This window comes from Malaclemys terrapin, chromosome 7 (assembly GCF_027887155.1).
Source record: "Malaclemys terrapin pileata isolate rMalTer1 chromosome 7, rMalTer1.hap1, whole genome shotgun sequence".
NCBI lineage: Eukaryota > Metazoa > Chordata > Testudines > Emydidae > Malaclemys > Malaclemys terrapin.
In genome coordinates this window covers 22511307-22531840 of record NC_071511.1, presented here as the reverse complement: position 1 = coordinate 22531840, position 20534 = coordinate 22511307, and the positions used below count along the sequence as shown (strand labels likewise).

Genomic DNA, 20534 nt, shown 5'->3' with positions numbered 1-20534 from the left:
AAGGTTACCGCCTTTAGCCATGATTATGAAAAGAGCTTTAAGCTCAGATCACCCCAGCTGGTTACAAGTTATAGGTTGTATCCACACCCCAGCTCTGCCATGACAACCACATGGGTACATCCACACCTAGCGTACTAGCTAATCATATTTATATCAGTACATTGTGGAGACAAAAATCCTCCAGCAAGGGAGAGGGTGTCAGGAAGACATGCCCATGAGCCGCAATGGGAAGCCCTGCCACATAGAGCCCCAGGGGAAAGTCAAGCCAATTATACTAACACCGGGTTGGAGTCTGGTTTACACTGCACAAAGGCAGCAAGAGTCATGTGCTAACCTAGATCACTGTTAGCTGCCCTGCTGCCAAGAGTTATAGCCAAGCTGTGTGGGGATGTGACCTATGGGTAAGGAGCCACCACCGCCAGTAACTAGGGACAAGTTCTGTGAAAGGCATCTAAACACCAAGAAGTTTGCCTGGACCCCACACGGCGGGTACAGCCATTTCCAAGACACGTTCTAGAGTAGGTGGGGGCAGTCTAAACCCAGGTTTGAGGCTGTTCTACACCAGCTAGGCAAATTGCACTTAAAGCCAACTAGCTGAACTGCTCTTGGACATAGTCTAGGGCTGTGCCACAGTGAAATGTAAGTAGCAGCCACTCAGCCAAGACTGCAGATTGACATGGAGGCTGTATATTAAAAAGGAAGGGAACCGGGGTTGCTGGGCTGCAGTTTAAGGCCACGATCACAGTGCAGTTCACAGGAGAGGCAGGAGCCTACGGAGAGCCAGTGGAACACAACAAGGGGTTGAGTGGTTTAGAACAGTGGTCGGGCCTGGCCATCAGACCCACACACTCTATAGGAACCAGAAAAAGTCCACAGACCCAGGTATCATTCAAAGGCCCAGCCACTACTGGCCTCGGGCAGAAATGGTAGACCGTCGATCATTCTCCTTGCCCTGTGCAGCAGTCTCCTATTGTCTCATCATGGTGAGGAAATGTTGAATAGCCTAGAGAAAACTACTGCATGCCCAGTCTGTTCCCCACCCGCCCATCCCCGGTTCTTCAATAGGTGCCCAGTCCATTCCCACCCCTCCTCACAGTGACAGTTACCTGGTAAGTGCAAGTACAAAAGCAGGGCCAGGATATCAAACCCCAGGAGATAAAATGGCTCCTCCCTCTCGCTGTGAGCCTCCATTTTGAATGGTGGAGAAGACACATAGCAAGACAAAGGATGAGAGCAGGCAAGCCGCTCAGTCATGCTTATACTTCCTTACTGCAGTGGGGGAAATTTCCAGAAGAATATGAACACAGGCATATTCAAAACACATGTATTCAAACACACAGTAAAAGAGCACAAGACTCGCAGTCGAATATACAAAAAGCAGGTGTGACACAGGAACGTGTTCAGACTATCCGTCCCCCAACAGATTTCTTCCTGCATGTTGTCCTGCTGGGGTTCTCACCCCCACAGCGCTCACATCTGTGGCGTCTCAATTGACTTTGCCCTTAAGAACACTGGAACACTTTGCACTGAAGACAGGCTCGCCAGCCAGCGTTCTGTACAAGCTAGGTTGCTTTAGGACTGGCGGAGGAAGGGGGGGGTGATGCTTCATTCCTAAGCCCACAATATAGCTTAGGTTCTGCTGCTTGTTCCAGTTCTGACCTGTACCCCTACGTAAGGCAGAATGTGCCACCCACCAAGGCATTTAACAACCCACTAGGGACTTTGGACCCTGCCCCATGCAAGACAGATGCAATACCGGCCCCCTCCTTTGCCAATAACCACTTAAAGAGCTCTAATGTTTGAAGCGTTCGTGTTCTACGTGCCATGTTAAAGTCTCACCAAGCCCCTCCAGCTGAGCCCAAGCACAAGGTTGGCCCATGAAGGGGCCTAGGGAAACGTCAACTGTCAGACCCAAGGGATTCAGCCTGGGAAGCCAGTTTCTCCCCATCTCCCAAGGAGTCCATTTCAGATCTCCACACACCAGTCCTGATTGCTATCCATTAGGCAGTAACCAGAAACAGGAGGCTGACGGCTATGGTGATCTCACTGGAACGTATCTGCCAGCGAAGGAACACCCTTCTGCTGGTACTGCTCCAGCCGTGCCTTCAGGGGGAACCTCAAGTCGGAGCTCGGCATGGAGGAAGTGGGGAGGGTGTAAAACATCCAGCCCATGTCACAACCAGCAATTCTCACCTATCAGGTTCAGCTAAGAGACAAAAGAGTTACCAAAGCTGCTAACAAACAGACTTAGCTGGGCCTTTACCTATTTAACTCTATTTACAAGTCCTTCTGCAGCTCAGCACTCCTAAGGCACTCCCTTAATCCATAAGGCACAAAGCAAGCAAGGGAATGGCTGAGTGCTCCGGTTCTCCTATTTCCGGTTGCGTTCCTGGGTGGGACACATGCCGACTTCTCCTCTCCCTTGCACACAAGGCAGTTTCTGCCGCTGTCCTTAAAATTGCTGGACGATCACCTTCCGTTTCACGTCGCGGCTGAACTTGTTCATCTTGAACAGCTCGCTGTCGTAGAAGGCAGAGAGGGTGTGAATGTTGATCTGGCGAGCCTGGGAGAAGAGAACAGAGGGAGGCGTTAATGCTCATTTCAGAAAAGACTTTCCACTGCAGAGGGCTCACACCATTCATGAAAATGAGCAGTCTCTGCTCAGCTGAGGCCCAGGCTTGCAGGACTGGGGAGAGCTGCATGGAGGATGCTAGTTCAGCAATTGCCTGCTTTCTGCCTGTTCTTTACTTCCAGTTGATCTAAAATGCAACCATAACTAGGGAAAGCGGAGACCCATCATATGCAGCATGCACCGAGTTACCCTGGGATTTCTGATCTGCACAAGAGCCTTCTCTAATAAGAGGGGCTGAATTCACAAGCCACTCTGGTGGACCTGACATTTGAAAGAGGTACAGTTATTAGGCACGTTCCATGACAGTGACCAAGACGAAAAGAAGGAAGGAACGGGAAATTTGATACTCTCCTGGTGCCATGGACTGTTCAGAGACGTCCTCCGTGAGGGCCAACAGTTCAGTTTGGTTAAAAAAAAGCTTACAGGCAGACAGGGAAGCCGTAAACACTCAGTGACTGGGGCAGTGGAGGGGAGGGAGGACAGGAGTAGGTATGATCTTTACTAATCACTGCTTGTATAATCACTTGCTTTTCCCCATCCTGAGAGCTCATTGTCCAATCAGACTAAACTCCATGGGGCAAGCACCAGCTACTCTGCAGGCTCTGCTGTCCAAATACTGCAGCAGTATTTACTAGCGCACGAGAACCAGAAAACAAAACTAATCAGGAATAAGTGAAAGCCACTATTCTATTACCCAGATGGGAGAAAAGCGAAGAGGCAAGAGACAGACTGAAAGCTAGTCTTCATTTAAAATGGCTTATGTCTAATGCCACATTCTTCTGGTGCAGCAACTCAGGCAAGGAGGTTTTGAAAAACATTATTAGTCTGACAGTGTCCCTTTAAAGGCACCTATGACCCTCTGGCAGATTGACAGTGGTAATAGAGTACCCTAGAGAAGACTTCAAAATAGACACCCCAACGCACAGTCTGCTAGGGCTGGAACAGCTGGTTTCTTGCTCCTCTCTGGTATCACAAGCATCTCCTTTTACATACAGCAAGGAGAACTCTGGACCATTAGCACTGAAGGTTAATGGGGAGCCCAAGGGTCCAGGGGCAGAGTGCAGTGCATAGAACCTATCCCATACCTTATCCACCAGGTCTTTCTCTGGCACCTCGATGGTGTCCTGCTGGGCCCCATAGCGGTTCCTCTGATACATCACCTGTTCTGCCACAAGCTGTTTCAGAATAAACAGCAAGAGCTCGTTGTTGTCTCGTCTGAAAGCCAGGTAACGGGAAAAGGTCTGGGAAGCAAAGGAAGATCCAAGAGGGTTAGAGTCAGAGGGCCACACAACCTATGACCGGCACGCAGGACACAAGTGTAACAGCTGGTCTACACTTAACAATTAGATTGACCTAGCTACATCCATCAGGGCCGTGAAAAATTTCTCTTCGAGGGCCGGGGTTAGGTCAACCTAATCTCTGGTGTAGGCAGGGCAAGGTAGAAGGAAGAACTCTTCTGTTGACCTATTTAATACCTCTTGGAGAGGTGGATTAAGTACACTGATGGAAACCCCCCTTCCGGCAATGTAGGAAATATCTACACTACAGTGGCATAGCTGCAGCTGTAGCGCTTGTAGTGTAGACATACTGCGTGGGACGGTGAGGCTTAAGCTGTCAAGTAAAAAATGAAAACATTCATTTCCATTTCACACCCTCCTTCAGGGTTCTGACTAGCCTTTGCAACACAGGCCTTTGCCAGCCACGTTAGTGGCTCAGGAGACATTTACAGAATCCATAGGGTGAACATATTTACTTTAACCAGGCTGAGGAACCTCCATCAGGTGCTCTCTGATCTTGCAATATAGGATATCCCCACAGGCTTAGGACCCAACCCTGATGCTCCCCAAAGGCTGGAAGACAGGGCTTTTGGGGGAGGGCCCGCACTTGGGAGAAAGGTCTATATAGCAGCATAGTCTATATATGGCCTGGAATTCTACAGATTTCACAGCGACCTCCCAAGCTTAAAACTTGCTGATCACAGCCCCCAGCCCAAGAAAGTGGCCAGGAGTCTCACAGATCCAAGCAGTAACTTGAGCTGAGCCAACTGAGCTGAGCAGCCAGCCAAAAGCAGAGCATAATTCAAAGCCAGGATCTTTGGCTCTTAGGAAAAGCATAGACACTTGCATGTTAAAACCAGAGTGACCAGGGTGCAGCCCAGGGTACCTTCCCATATGAAGAGAGAGAGAGAGTGAGTGTGTGTGTGCGCGCGCGCCAAGATGCAACAAAGGAGATTGTACAATTGTCTACTTCTGTTTGGTCACCATTAAGCTTGTGGCAACAGGATCAGAGCCCAGTGCCAAAGCAGGAAGTGAGGAGAGGGAAAGAGGAGAACGAGGCAGCACAATGCTCCTGGTACACAGAGGCTGGATCATACATGTCCCCTTTAAGGTACCTTTTTAACATTTCTCTAGATCTGGTTCCAACCTTGGCACAGTGTAGAACAGGCCAGGGGGTGCTCTAAATTACACCTGCTTGTAACAGCTTTCTATGGGCCATTTCACTAGCCCAGAATAGCCATAGAGCAGTGCACTCTGGCCATATCGTCTTTGTCCCCCAAGATGCCCTGTACATCAATGCTAAACCCCAAGATGGGTTTGTTCTGTGGAGGTGGTATAAGCTCCTTTACCTTACCAGAGCAGGCAAAAGGACTGCACCATAAAGCAGCCAAGCCCAAGCTGTAGCCAGCCCTTTGTTTTCAGTCGCTGTGGCTTCCCCACATCCCTGCAGAGTAACACGGAGCTGCTCACTAAGGCCCTGCTCGCACTGGGGTCAGAGGTAAAGATCAGTGTTTTAGCCACTGTCCAAACCAAACTGGTTTCCAACCCGATCAGCTCAGATGGAGCCTTAATCTAGCTGGTTAAGTGACTCCAACCCATGAGCCCCTTCCCACACACCTTCCGCATGCTCCTCATGACGCTGAACTTCTGAGTGTCAATGAAGCTCTCCAGCATCACCCTGATGGCCATGTTGACGTCGTCCTCCACCACATAGTCCCGCAGGTGAATGCGGGCGTGGGCCTCAGCCATGCGGATCATGGACTCGATGTGACGCACCGTGATGGGGATGCTGCCAGTGGCCTATGGAGCGAGGGGAGGGACAATATTACAAGGGCACACAGAACATGAGAGAGAGCAGACCAGGCTCTTTACACAGGCCCTTCTCAGCCCATGCATGTCTGCTTGAGATGCAAGGCTACCTACTGTAGGTGACTGGTCATGAACCCTCATGACCAAGAAGCTTCAGAAACCAAGGAAACTGCACCACCTGTTGGCAGGCATAGTGCAATATGGGGAAAGGCAATTGATACTTATGGGCCTAGACAGACAACACCATTAATTCACTTAAAGGTGAGCTATAAAGGTGCCTTTGCCCCTTATTTTGCTTTTTTTATGATGAGAGGCATGAAAGGGTTATTCCCCCCCCCCCCCAATTCTTAGTAGGGAATTTAAAAAAAAAACAGATTAAGTCAGACATTAAACTACATTTTCCCAAGGTCCATGAAACTCCTTGTGGCCCCATCAGATTCAGTTGAGAAGAGGAAGATCCAGGATCCCTCGGGAGGAGTCCATAGGCTCAATGGGAAAGCACTGCAGCCATAGCGCTTCCCTCAGCCCCCAGGGGTGAAGGTGGAGAATGTGACCACCTCAAAGGAAGTCCAAAGACGCAGCAGGAGCTTATGGGATTCCACAGCAGCAAAGCCAATATATTTAAGATATCTCCACTGATTCCTACCAGAGAGCGCAATGGAGCAGAACGTATTAGCCTTGTGGCATACAAAACCTCACTACTAACCTATGTACCTTTACATTCAGATGAGGCAGAACCACTTATTTACCAGGTGTTTCTACAACATTGGACACAGTCCAGTCCTTTTGGCAAGGCGACCCAGAGCTTCATACCCAGATACTACGATGAGGGACACAACATGAACAAGTAGGAAGATCTTGGGGTAGTCCACTCCTGATCCAGGTAGATCCCCCCATTTAGCCCTTTATTTAAGTCTACTCACCATGGACTCCTTCCGGAGATCACTGTACATCCGGGCTACCTTGTCTTGGTCCATCTGGTTTAGCTTAGGGTGGACCTTCTCCTTGGCATAGATGATGTATTTCTTCAGGATCTCTTGGGGGATGGGATCCACGCCATAGGTGTTAGGGAGGATAATCTCCTGGGCATCTCCATTCACTACGTCTTTGCTGCCAGGGTGGTGTTTGATGTGGCTTCCCACGACAAATCGGGCTAGCATCTCGTCCTGCAGGACAATGGTAGGAGTAACAGGCCATCGCTGCTACTGCAGCTGAATTCAACCACGCAGCTGTGTGCTGCAGATAGACAGCTCAGTGGTTTGAGCATTGGCCTGCTAAACCCAGAGTTGTGAGTTCACTCCTTGAGGGGGCCATTTAAGGATCTGGGATTTCATGATTGGTCCTGCTTTGAGCAGGGGGTTGGACTAGATGACCTCCTGAGGTCCCTTCTAACCCTGATATTCTATGACCTAGCAGAAGCTTGGGGATAGATGCGCAGTCGGCCAATGGTTGTACTCAGACAAGGGGACCCAGACTGATTCCCAGGCCGTCACAGGCTGGCTAAGACTTGAAGAGTCACACTCAGTCTTTGGAAAAGGGGAGCAGGGGCCTCATGGCATTCGACAGAGACCCCAGTGCATGTTGGAGCCATGTGCACTGGTTCCAAAAAGGAATCTCAGCCAGTTGCTGGGTGGAGAGTGTGCTGCAATAGGGACAAGTCACATTTATAGAAGCAATGTCATTCTTTTTTGGGGCAGGGTGGAAATCCTCACTACGCTGAAGGGGAAGTGCCCCAGGAGGAGAAACAATTAGAGGAGCTCTCACAGCATGAAGGATGGGGCTGTACACAGCCCTGATAGACACCTAGGTTTGAGTAAGGCTCTGGATGATGCTGGGAGATGTTGTGGCGTCTTTGCGGAGAATGGGGGGATGAAGCTGTCTTGCCTCGAGGGAAGGGGTGTGGTGCAATCCTCTCTCCATGCCCTGAATGGCCAATTCAAGGAGTTAGTCACTCAACTGGCCACAGGGTGAAATGGAGACAGAGGCAGAGGCATTCAAGGAATTGGATGAAAGGAACGTGGCTGGAATGAGATAAGTCTTAGGGGTGGAGGTTGGGGCCCCCAAGCGGCCTGTAGTCAATGACCTGCTGAGGCTTGGGAGACTTTACTTGGCAAAAGCACCAAGGCAAGGGGTAGCTCTGCCCTATGCCCCTCTTCCCACCACTTCAGTGCTATCACAGCATGGTAGGCATCAGAACCCAACCAGCTCCCTGTCAGCATGGGCAGTGGCACCCCCACCACCGCATAAGCTGTGGGTCACATTTTGGCCTGTACCTGAACTGGGTCCACCGTGTCTCTCACCACACACAGGACATCGAATCGAGAGATGATGGGCTCCGTCAGATCCACATTCTCTGAGAAAGTCAGCGACGGGTCATAGCGCCCACCTGCATCACAGACGGATTCCCTCATGGTCAAACAAGCTCATGTGCCCCCCCATGAGACCCTGCATCCAGCATCATAACCTTGTTCCTGTGGGTATGGTTTCTGTCTCCAGACGGCACATGTAGTAACAGAGTTAGAGGGTCTGGTGACCAGAGGTACATAAAGAGGCAGTGCAGCAGTTCTGGTGACTGCAAAACTGATACCATGGGTCTGAGACAGGGACTCCCTGCTCTCCTGGTCCCCAGGTACTTACCTATAGGGTTGGCAGCAGCAATAATTGTGCAGCGGGCCTGCAGAGAGGTGACTATGCCAGCCTTCGAGATGGAGATGCTTTGCTGCTCCATGGCTTCGTGGATGCTGGTCCTGTCCTGGTCGTTCATCTAGGAGAAAGCAAAGACTTTAACATACACTGGTGCCCTCTATCCTGCAGGAGGCCAAGAGTGAAGGAACATGTTACACAGGGCCTCATGGTCCAACTTCCATGAGCCTACACTAGGTGCGTGCTGCCAGAGTTGCAGCGGGAAGGGGGGGAGGGGGGGAAATCACCAGTCCCCACCCACTTCACAAGAGCTTGCCATACAGAGCTGAGAAACTTGTTTTAACATTTCCCTGGGCAGGAGAGGATGTAGGGTGGATCCATGAGCCCTAGTTTAGGGGGCACAGATATTTCAAGGTCAGGAGGCATCTGCTTCCTTCACTGCTACAAACTGCCCTTAGATCCTCAGATTCATGCCTTACCTACCTGCTGCTGGACCTGTGGGGAGCTCAGCAGATGGCTCGGATTCAGGCCAGCCCCCTCTAGTCAACTGTGGTGGCAAATCCAACTTTCACTTACTCTTAGGAGGCCCATTAAAATCTGGCCCAGCTCAGTAGCAAGTGATAGCTCACACCACCTGATGAGGTCTCAGTGGCCTATGGGAAACGGTGTCTCCATGCAGGTCCTAATGACACTGGCACCACACCACCAGAATGGGCACTCGTTAGCCCCAGATACCAAAGAATGAATGGGAGACAATCTGAGCTCCCTTCATCCCTCCAGGTCAGGGATGAAGTGCTTCAGCGGGGGACACTGCATGAAGGGGACTTTGATAACTTTCCTGAGCATCACACACACACGTGAACTGCATTGTGAGCCTAGCTGGAGCCTAACAAAGGGCATCCACACCAGCCTGGGTCATTCTCTCCCACAAGCAACAGATAAAACATGGGAGGGGGGGGGAAGGTCATGAGCCACTGAACTCCTCAGCCAAGAGAGCCCCTAACCCACACCCCATTAGCTCTGCTTTACTGCGTAGATAAGTCGGTACTCACCTTGTCAAACTCATCTATCAAGCAGACACCCCTGTCTGCCAGCACCAGTGCCCCTGCCTCCAGGGTCCACTCTCTGCTGACTGGGTGCCTCTGAACATAGGCAGTCAGACCAACAGCAGAAGCACCCTGGCCAGTGGTGAAGATGGCTCTGCTGGACACCTTCTCCACATACTTGAGGAACTGAGATTTGGCTGTGCCTGGATCTCCGCAAAGCAAGACATTGATATCGCCACGGACTTTGTGTTTGCCACCTACAGCCAGGTCAGAAATAGGAGAGGACTTAGGGAAAAGTAGCTTTTATACACTTTAACAATGATACTGCCCTCTAATGGAGCAGTATGTAATCGAAAGGAAACAAGAGCACTAGGAAGGGGTGAGTGTTTGACAGGGAAACTTAAGAAATACAGCATTGGGTGTTCAGGGTTTGTTAGAGTTTGGCAAGAACCGTGAAATCTGATGGTTTCCCTCAGACCAGGAATGTGCAAGTGGGTCCATCGGCACTCAGAACACTACTTCCTGAGCAAAAGCCAGGAAGTCTTGTTTAAAGATCAATTCCTTCTGCCTCCCTCTTCGCCTCCCACCCGCCGCCACCTTCAGTGTGAGTTTGAGTTGTGAATATTTCGAGGGGTTCCCAATTCACTCGCCAATGGAGTTACGCAAGTGCAAAAATCCACCCAAATAGATCTGCAAGAGATCCAGGGTCACTGAGCTCTAGTACACATGGCTGGCCCAGGGACACATCTAGTACACATCTCAGCCCTCCCCTTGTGGAACCTGGTTCTTTTACATCTAGGTGTGCGATGTCGCATTTCTTCCCCCAGTTGAAATAAGACACTCCGTACACAAGGAGGAAGCAGTGAGGGTTCCCCAGGCATCAGACCTGCACAAGGACACTAAACCCAGAATACTTGGGGCAGAGGTATGTTAAACCCATGATGCTAGCGGCCTAAATTCTAGCTCTTCAGAGCCGGGACCTCGTCTTCACTATGTGTTTCTACTCCGGTAGAGTGGAACATATGTTCCTAGTTCTATTCACAGAGACATCCCCTTACTCTACTACTCCTGATCTTCTTACCCAGAAGTCACATTACAAAAATAATTCCTAACTTCCTTCACTGCACCAGTAGAAACAGGTCTGGAATCACACACTGAATACAACTGACAACACACCTACCAGGGTTTTTGGGTTCACCACCAAACAGGGCAAGGGCCAGGCCTCTCTTGATATCTTCATGCCCATAAATAGATGGAGCAATGCTGGCAAAGATCTGAAAGGAAAGGCAGAAGAGTTTTCAGTGGCCCATTGTATTCAACATTTAGCATGAAAAGCAGCAAGACTCATTAGCTACACGGCTATTCTAATCAGTGGTTGAAGTCACCCTGCTGACATCAAGGATTCCTTTATTATACAGAGAGGAACATCGCATCAATGCAATAATACGACCGATACGCCACAAAGGTTCTATGATAGCCCAGTGTTGATGAGCAGGACACAATGTGCAATCCAGTGCAGGATTCGCTATTACCACTACATTCATACTTCACACTAAATACAGCGAAGAGACTGTATGCGTTACTTTGTGTTCTGGGTTAGAGATCCTGATTCTGGCTGAAGCCTGTTTAACTGATAGTCAAATATTAATGTATTATCAGCAGGAATAACTAAGACTGGTGATCTGCTGTGCAGATTAATGGCTGAAGACCAAGTATTTAGATTACAGGCAATTGTTTTTTTGTGTGCCCAATGAAAGCAAGTTCTGTCAAAATGTTGGATATTGGTCACTACTGATTTCAAACCTACTTTTTTTTGGACAAAGAACTGAAGTTTTATTTCCAAAACTCTGGCTTTATAGATGTATCAGCTCCACCCAGTGGAAGTAAAGTTAAAAACATCAGACTCTGCAATTAAAGACAGGATAGAGATGACCGAGATCTCATCCTTGCTAAAGGATCTGAACCCACCACATTACGCTTCCTGCCCTATAGGTGTTTAATCTGGCTCTGCGTCCTTTAGTGTATTAACTCGGGTCTTGGCAGGTTACAGGGTTGCTAACTGAACAGTTTAAGCCAGTCTTATTCCTTGCCAACCTGAAATCACAACCCTCCTTTAAGAAGGCGCAGGGACAGAATGTTTTAAGGGGAAGATGCTCATTTTAGGCACTTGCCCTTAGAAAGCAAGGCAAGAGAGACAGGAGATGAGATGCAGAACATTGGAGCTAGATCTTCTTTCTGCTCTCTCCACTAGGCAGCCACTGCTTCAGGGAGACACCCATCAGCTGGCATCAATCTCGTTTCAGAACTGCCCCTGTGGAGTCTCTCTGTCGAGTCCAGTGGCTTCCTCAGTCACCTTTTCCTATTTTATCCCTGTTGTGGTGTGAAAGGCTTGTACAAACAAGATGGGAATTAACTATCCAGAAGGAATGGTGAAGTTGCCCCTACACAAAGTGCTGACAAAAATTTACAAAGCAAACTAAGTTTCTCATCCACCTCTCTTCAGTTTCTCATTCTCGTTGACAGCTATCTTAATACTACAGAGGGCAAGACATTTTCAGAGAGAATCTGATTTTTGAGCTGATGGTGTCCCTCTAACTTGAGATGTCCCACTATAATATCACACAGTTTAACTTTGTTCTCTGATCTGGACTCATGCAAACAACTAGCTGCCAGGAGGAGAAATGTTTCAAGCAGACTCACTTTCTCCCCAATTTGCTCATCCTTAGACAGGCCTATGATAACCTTCATGTCCTCATCGGTCAGTTCCCCAACTGCCACCTTGTTATCTTTCTTGGCAATGTGATTTGCCATGATCACTGTTGCAAATACTGGGAATCCATTGGCTGTGTTCAGTGAGCCATCGTAGTTGTTGTGATAGATCCCTGTTAGCTCCTAGAAGGCACAGAAAGGGACAAGGCAGATTAATGTCTAGGTAGCAGGAAAGTACCAATTTACATGGCCCGAGACTGTCTCCTCCTCCCACTAATGCTCCATTCTGAAGACACTGGAAACACGACTTTCAAGCCCAATCTGACATGTCTTAGAGCTAAGACAGCCCCCAATATCACCCCTCTCCACATACACACACGGAAGTGACAGTCCAGGTTCTCACAATGCCCCCCACAGGGCTGAGAATAAGTTTAACTGCTCCACGCTCACCCCCCAACGGACTTACAATCTCATCCCCTGGTTTGCAGCTGTCGACCAAGTCAGCAAGGAGAATGGCATCCTTGGAGCGAGGCAGCCTGCCAGCTGCCACCTTCCCAGGGCTCTCCTGGATTTTGATGCGCTGGTAGTTCTGGTAGACAGTCTGGGATAACAAACGCGAGTTTGCACAGTGAGTCAGACACCCTTAAAGCCTGCACGAGTGCTTTTCAAAGGGCCTTTGCAGAAGAGGCCAGGGAGAGTGCTGGAGCAGTTAGTTTAGACTTTACTAGGCTCTGAGTAAAGAGCGGGGGCCAGGATTGGCTGGGGATTGATTAGAAGTAGCTTTAGGGCTAGAGGCCATCTGCTGGATAGACAGCTCTGGAACTGGCAGAAGCTTCTGCCATGTTGCCCTGACCAAAGCATTTCACTCTCCAGCACCCAGCACTGCATGACGGAGAGCTTAGTTGTGTTTACCCATCCAGCTCCTGGCTCCATTGTTGAAACACTTGGGTAAAGACACTCAGCTTGTAGGGAAGAGCATGGTATAGTGGTTAGGTCAACAACTGGGAGCCAGGAGCTTTGAGTTAGTAGTTCTGCTATTATCTTGCAGTGACTCTGTGGCTCAGTTCCCCTAGCCATACAATGAGGAGAGGAGGGTGGTTTGGAAGGCTCAGTGTTTGCAACCCTGCAGCACCTTCAGGTATCTACATAGCATAGGGATCAACATGTTGTCAGACATGCCCTTACACCGGCCAAACAGATAAGGACTCTCAGGCCCAGAGACAACTGGATCTAGATCCAGGGACCAGACCTGTCATCAATCCAGTTCCTCATTGGACAGAGGTGGGAAGAAGGTGCCACTGCAGGAGATGTGTCAACATTGTATAAAGGGTTTAAATTTTACCTCTTCCATGTTGATTTCAAAGGGGCCAACCGACTGACACTCTGGGCAGGAACCGGGCTTCACCTCCTGGTTCTGGGACTGGAAGAAGGGCCCTAGGATGAAGCTGCACTTGCTACAGTTGTACTTGACCATGCTGAGCTGAGGCAGGACCCCTGTGCAGCTTGTCACTACGCCACTGGTTCGGATCAGCTGGTTCAAGTGCAGCTGCCTAAAGAGAGAAGGGAAGACATTGGCAGGCTCCAGGGAAGGCAGAAAGACCTGCCACAGCCTCCTTGCAGCAGGCACTGCAGGTATGATACCCAATGGGGAACACTGATCAGTGAGCCTATTCTCACAGGTTTGTGGTTTATCTTTTGGGGCATCAGAAACATCATCTCTGAGCAACTTTAATAACAGAGCCCATCATCCTACTGGGACAGGCTGGATCCATTGGCATCCTTCCCCCAGCATAGCCCAGAGTTCCTATTTTCTCACACAGAACTTTAGTCAGTGTAGCTCCAGCAAGCCTCACCATCCCAAACACGTGGTCCAAAGGCCCTCACAGGACCAGCCATCATCCATACCAACTCCATTGCCTACCTGAGTGACCGCAGCTCTTCCACCAGAGGCAGATGCGAGATACGGACATGGATCTCCTGAGCAATCCGGTCGTATTTGGGGTACATGGCCAGCACCACTTCCTTGGCTGCTTCGTCAAAGATCTTCAGCATTTCAGCCGGGGCCTCTGGCAGGAAGTAGGCAAGGACATGCTCCCGGGCAGCCAGATCTTCATAGTTCACCACCAGGCTCTCTCTGTTCTCTGTAGAGGGGACAAGTAGGGTGGATTTCATCTGTAGTCAGTGTTCTCCTCTAGCCAATGTTCTACTGCATCTCTCCTCACCAGTATCAGATTTCTGATCGCTGAGTTGACAAAGAACAGGGAAGCTTCCCAAAAAGCGCAGAAGTCCAGTGCAATGTTTTCAAGACTGAATGGCCTTGCCACAATGCCTGGTCATACAAGCATCTCCAAAAAACTAAATCAGCGACTACTAGCCCCTGGGATGTTGTGCTTGATGACGGACCCCTAAATCTGTGGCTCATGTAAGCTCTATGGGGCAGGGACTGATGTTTTGCTTTTTCCCTGTGTTTGTACATCGCCTAGCACAATGGGGTTAAACTAATAACACCTACAGCTACATGAAAACATTCTTAGCAGATTCAATGAATTTTGCCTTTTCTATTGGCCAACTATTCTTTTTCTTCTTCAAGATCAGTCATCAGCATTTGTGGCTCGCTACTACAAATTCTAGGCTGCACTGCGGAGATGAGACTGTCTCCTAAGTCATATGGCACTGTTTCTGTTCCCTCTTTGAACGATCTGGTATCCTGGTGCAAATGATGCCAAGAAACAAATAAAAAATTCCTCTTCGTCTTGTATCAGAGCCTGTAAGCTTCCAATCTGCACCCCTATGCAGCACTTCCTGCTGGCAGAATTCAGCTGCACAATGGAAAGTGAACACAAAAGGGGCACGAATTAAGAAGTTAGAGGAAAGTTTGCAGCAAAGTTCTGCATTATTCAGCCAGTTCCATCAAAAGCAACAAAGCCCCTAAAAAAGCTGATCCAGCATTTGGGGTAGACAGGCGAGGAAGAGGACATATGGAACAGACAGCTGTAGAGTGCCACAGCCAAGGAAGAAGGGGGAAATGCCGTATCAGACACCCCAAAGTGTGTTCTACTGCAAAAAAACCAATAAAAAACATCCAGGTGGGTCTGCTCATCTGCCACTCCCACCCACCCCACAGTCAGCCGTACCTTTGCACATGTCACTGATCCGCTCCTTGAACACATTGTGCCCATGGTCATCCACATGGGTCTTCAGGAAGTTCTTGAAGCGGTGGTAGATCTCAAGCCGGGGAGCCGCCATAGACACCCACTCCCTTACTGAATGTCCCTTCATGTCTTCCAGATTCTCAATGCTCTCAATCATGTCTTCATCCTCCTCCTCTGCCCCATCTGCAGCCCGTTCCGCCAACCGCCTCTTCCGGGAAGGACGATCCTCATCTTCATCATCACTATCTGAAAGTTTAAAGAAAAAGAGACGTCACTCAGAGCTGACATTCCTGCTCTCTACACCTCCCTGCCCCACTTCTATATATATAAAAATATATATAATGAATGGACCATAATGTCTTTGCAAGCGTGGTCAGAAGTTCCCAACACATAGCCAGACCAAACTAAGCTCTATTCTACCACCACAGAATCATAGAATTGTAGAACTGAAAGGGGCCCCAAAAAGTCTTCCCAGTCCCCACTCAAGGCAGGACTAAGTATTATCTAGACAAGTGGTGGGCAACCTGTGGCCCGTCGGCCACCGCTGCAGCTCCCATTGGTCGGGAATGGCGAACCGCGGCCACTGGGAGCTGTGGGCAGCCGTGCCTGTGGACAGTCAATGTAAACCAACTGTTACACAGCCCGCCAGCAGATTACCCTGATCTAGACCATCCCTGACAGGTGTTTGTCTAACCTGCTCTTAAAAATCTCCAATGACAGAGATTCCACAATTTTCCTAGGCAATTTATTCCAGTGCTTAACCACCCTGACAGTTAGGAAGTTTTTCCTAATGTCCAACCTAACCTGCCCTTGATGAGATTTAAGCCCGTTGCGTCTTGTCCTATTCTCAGAAGTTAAAGAGAACAATTCTTCTCCCTCCTCTCTGTAACAATCTTTTATGTCCTTGAAAACTTACGTTCCCCTCCCCAGTCTTCTCTTCTCCAGACTAAACTAGCCCAATTTTTTCAATCTTCCGTCACAGGTCATGTTTTTTAGACCTTTACTCATTTTTGTTGCTCTTCTCTGGATTCTACCCAATTCGTCCACATCTTTCCCGAAATGTGGCGCTCAGAACTGGACACAATACTCCAGTTGAGGCCTAATTGGAGCAGAGAAGAAGAATTACTTCTCGTGTCTTGCTTACAACACTCCTGCTAATACATCCCAGAATGATGTTTGCTTTTTTTTGCAACAAAGTTACACTTTTACTCAAATTGAGCTTGTGATCCACTATAACCCACAGATCCTTTCTGCGGTACTCCTTTCTGAGCAGTCATTTCCCATTTTGTACATGGAGTACTTTGCATTTGTCCTTATTGAATTTCATCCTATTTACTTCAGATCATTTCTGCAGTTTGTCCAGATCATTTTGAATTTTAATCCTCTCCTCAGAAGCACTTGCAACCCCCCCAGCTTGATATCGTCCGCAAACTTTATAAGTGTACTCTCTATGCCATTATCTAAGTCATTGATAAAGATATTGAACAGAACCAGACCTGATCCCTGCAGGACCCCACTTGATATGCCCTTCCAGCTTGACTGTGACCTGGATAACTACTCTCTGGGAACAGTTTTCCAACCAGTTATGCATCGACCTTATAGTAGCTCCATGTAGGTTGCATTTCCCTAGTTTGTTTATGAGAAAGTCACACGAGACAGTATCAAAAGCCTTACTAAAGTGAAGATATACCACGTCTACCCCTTCCCCCTCCCCCCCCCCCCATCCACAAGGCTTGTTACCTTGTCAAAGAAAGCTATTAGGTTGGTTTGACACAATTTGTTCTTGACAAATCCATGCTATTACTTATCAACTTGCTATCTTCTAGGTGTTTGCAAATTGATTGCTTAATTATTTGCTCCATTATCTTTCCAGGTACTGAAGTGAAGATGACTGATGGTCTGCAATTCGCCAGGTTGTCTTTATTCCCCATGCCAAGCCAAGCTCTGGTCTACAGAAGCCCCCAAGCTTTAGGTACCAAGAGCAAGTTACAGAAATATGGTTTAGACACTGGCTTTTCAGAGATTATGGAGGTAAAAGCAAGAGCCCCAGGCAGACTCCAAAAACTGTACACAGAGGTTGACCTCAGAACCTGTGTCCAGAGAGAAAGAAGGGGGACTGGACTGGACATCAGGGTTAATAATTATCCTTCCTCTAAAGGGACCAGGGGACAGCCCATCATTGCTTGCTTTGAAGTCTCCATAAACAGGTGTGCAGCAGTCTGCCCAGTACTTACCAGGCATGAACCCAAATCCTGATGTGGACCTGGGAGCCGTGGCTCAGCAGCAGCCACGGCTCAGCAGCAGCCACATCAAGTGCACCAGGCTAATATCGCTACTGCCAGAGCCCCCGAAGTGCCCACCACAAAGGGATTGTGTATGGGGGGGATTCAGGTGAGCCCACTGCTGCACGGGCCCCTCAACACCTAGCTATTCAGCAGGCTGTGGAGCTCCTACAGTGGTCAGGCTATCCAGGCTGAGCAAATAACTCTGCGCTGCAGGGGAGAGGCTAGCTTCTCCCGAAAGGGCAGGTTACAAACCATCACTTTTAAAATCTCATTGACACGTACCGTACAGCAGCCCCCTCCTCATGCGGCCCAGGCCACGGTCCAGCTCACGGTCCCTCTGCCTCATTGCCTGTTCCGCTGCCTCCCTCTGGCTGGCGGTCAGTTCCTCCACATCCTCATCATCCAAGGCCAGGCCTTCAGGTTCATAGACATCCAGCTCTGGAATCGGGCGGTAGTCCCTACGCACACACAGATCTAGCTTAATCAGCTTTGCGCTTTAGCCAAATGACAGTGTTTTTCCAGACTCTTTACTGTTTGGGGCAAGGTGGTGTCAGAAGGAGCCACCAAAACAGAGAGGAATTTTACAATTCCACATTAGCAATGGCAGAAGCTCCAATACTATGGTAATGATACCAATATACAAACCCAGACTAACAGTCTCTGTACCACACAGCTCCCTGGTTTGTTATTGGACCTGGGGTAGATGACGTTTCTTTTTAAATCCAGTTGCAAAGGTTCCAATACTTGTAGAGTGAACAGTGTTGCTTAAGAAGTAGGGTTGTGAGTTTCATGCTCCCCTGTTTGAGGGGCAAGTGCTGATCTGAGCCAGACACAGTCCAGGCAGGAACTGTACAAGTTCACCCCCCACAGCTCACCCAATGCTCCTCACACCCCTGCTATCCTAGCCTTGGGTGCCTGTCCATACCCCTCACCAGTGCTATGCAGCCCCTCTGCTGTTCCCATCCCAGGCTTCTCTTCAGCAGACACATCCCAGGGTGCTGATGATGCCTATAGAAACACCTGCATAGTTTGAACATGCTGAACTACAAAGGGCTATTCTGAAGGATGCACAAACGAGGACCAGGCTGAAGACAATGAGTTCTCTCCCTAATGCCCCTGAGAAGAATCTGAACCTGTGTCCAGAGGTGAAAGGCAAATGTACTGTCCCCTTTGCCAAGGCGCTGCCTGCACAGAACAACCCCAGGAGGCTTCTCACATCATCGCCTGACTGCTGCACACTCCCTACCTTTCCATCCCATCCCCAATCAGCTCTTCCCCATCCTCCTCCTCTTCGGGGAGCCCCTCGGTCCCCAGCAGCCCCTCTGACTCATCCTCAAAAGGAGGCAGGTCTCTGCCTGGACTGGAAGTGAAGGCATCTCGCCGAGAGCTACGGGCAGGACTGGTGGCCACGTTCTGGGACTCAGAGGAATCCTACAGGAAAGGCAGAGTCACGTTAGAGGCTGGCAGAAGAACAGACTGTCCCATAAAGCATGCACAGGTCTCCCCTCTCTCCCCAATGCAGGGGCCACAGAACTAGGTAAGGTGGAAGGGATGCTTAATGCCCCATGGGTCTACCCTCCCAACAGGCCACATAGTGCCAGAACAGATCTGGGAAGGGACAGACCATCTCCCCCAGGGGAAAGAGTTAAAATAATCTTCAAATTACCCATTGGGCAGATCACGGTGTGTGTGACAACAGAGACACATCACCTTTATGGGCCTTCTCCCCCATGCAGAGCCCAGGGCACGGGGGGGGGGGGGGGGGGATTCTGTGCCCCACGGCCTCCTCCCCCATGCAGAGCCCAGGGCACCCGGAGGAGGGGGGGGTTCTGTGGCCCAGGGCCCCCTCCCCCATGCAGAGCCCAGGGCACACGGGGGGGGGAGGGCTCTGTGCCCCAGGGCCCCCTCCCCCATGCAGAGCCCAGGGCACCCGGAGGAGGGGGGGGTTCTGTGGCCCAGGGCCCCCTCCCCCATGCAGAGCCCAGGGCACACGGGGGGGGGAGGGCTCTGTGCCCCAGGGCCCCCGTCCCCCACGCAGAGCCCAGGGCACACGGGGGGGGGGAGGGCTCTGTGCCCCAGAGCCCCCTCCCCCGTGCAGAGCCCAGGTCACCCGGGGGGGGGGGGGGGGGTTCTGTGGCCCAGGGCCCCCTCCCCCGTGCAGAGCCCAGGTCACCCGGGGGGGGGGGGTTCTGTGGCCTAGGGCACCCGGAGGGGAGGGGTTCTGTGGCCCAGGGCACCCGGGGCGGGATTTCAAGGCCCCGGGAGTCACCCCCATCCAGACACCAGCTCCCAAGCGCTCATCCCCAGCCGGGCCCCGCCGCTCACCGCCATCTCAGCTGCAGGTTCCTCTACCGGCCTGAATCCCGCGCGCGAAAAAACGATCCCACGTGGTCGGCAAAAGCCCGCGAAACCTCATGAATAATTAATGAGTCGCTCATGAATATTCATCAGAATGTCGTAGGCGAGAGACAGGCGGTATTCGGGAAGGAGTCGGGCCGTTACGGGCGGGAGGAGGAGGAGGAGGAGGCTGGGCTGGGTGGAAGAAAATGGGGTGGGGGGACTGGGAAGGGAAGAGGGGTTGTCCTGGGTGGGAGGGGATGGGGGCTGGGCTGGGTGGAAGAAGATGGGGTGGGGGACTGGGAAGGGAAGAGGGGTTGGGCTGGGCGGGAGGAGATGGGGGCTGGGCGAGGGGCTGGGCTGGGCTGAAGAAGATGTGGTGGGGTGGGTGGGAGGAGATGGGATGGGGGGACTGGGAAGGGAAGAGGGGTTGGGCTGGGTGGGAGGGGATGGGGGCTGGGTGGAAGAAGATGGGGTGGGGGGACTGGGAAGGGAAGAGGGGTTGGGCTGGGTTGGAGGAGATGGGGGCTGGCCGAAGGTCCTGGGGAAGGAAGGGCTGGGCTGGACTGGGTGGGAGGAGATGGGGTGGGGGGACTGGGAAGGGAAGAGGGGTTGGTGTGGATGGGAGGAGTTGGGGGCTGGCC

General features: G+C 50.6%; 1 protein-coding gene across 1 annotated transcript; it reads right to left on the bottom strand.

Moving 5' to 3' along the window:
- Window positions 1-1310: 1310 nt before the first annotated feature.
- Window positions 1311-20040, bottom strand: MCM2 (minichromosome maintenance complex component 2). The gene is made up of 16 exons (XM_054034648.1): window positions 19879-20040; window positions 18800-18984; window positions 17836-18011; window positions 15251-15514; window positions 14038-14257; window positions 13459-13666; window positions 12583-12717; window positions 12108-12299; window positions 10588-10681; window positions 9414-9664; window positions 8356-8482; window positions 7992-8104; window positions 6642-6884; window positions 5527-5709; window positions 3718-3873; window positions 1311-2563 (listed from the first exon to the last, which is right to left on the bottom strand). The coding sequence occupies exons 1-16, from the start codon at window positions 19882-19884 to the stop codon at window positions 2453-2455; spliced, it is 2664 nt and encodes an 887-aa protein (XP_053890623.1). The 5' UTR covers window positions 19885-20040; the 3' UTR covers window positions 1311-2452.
- Between the last annotated feature and the right edge of the window lie 494 nt (window positions 20041-20534).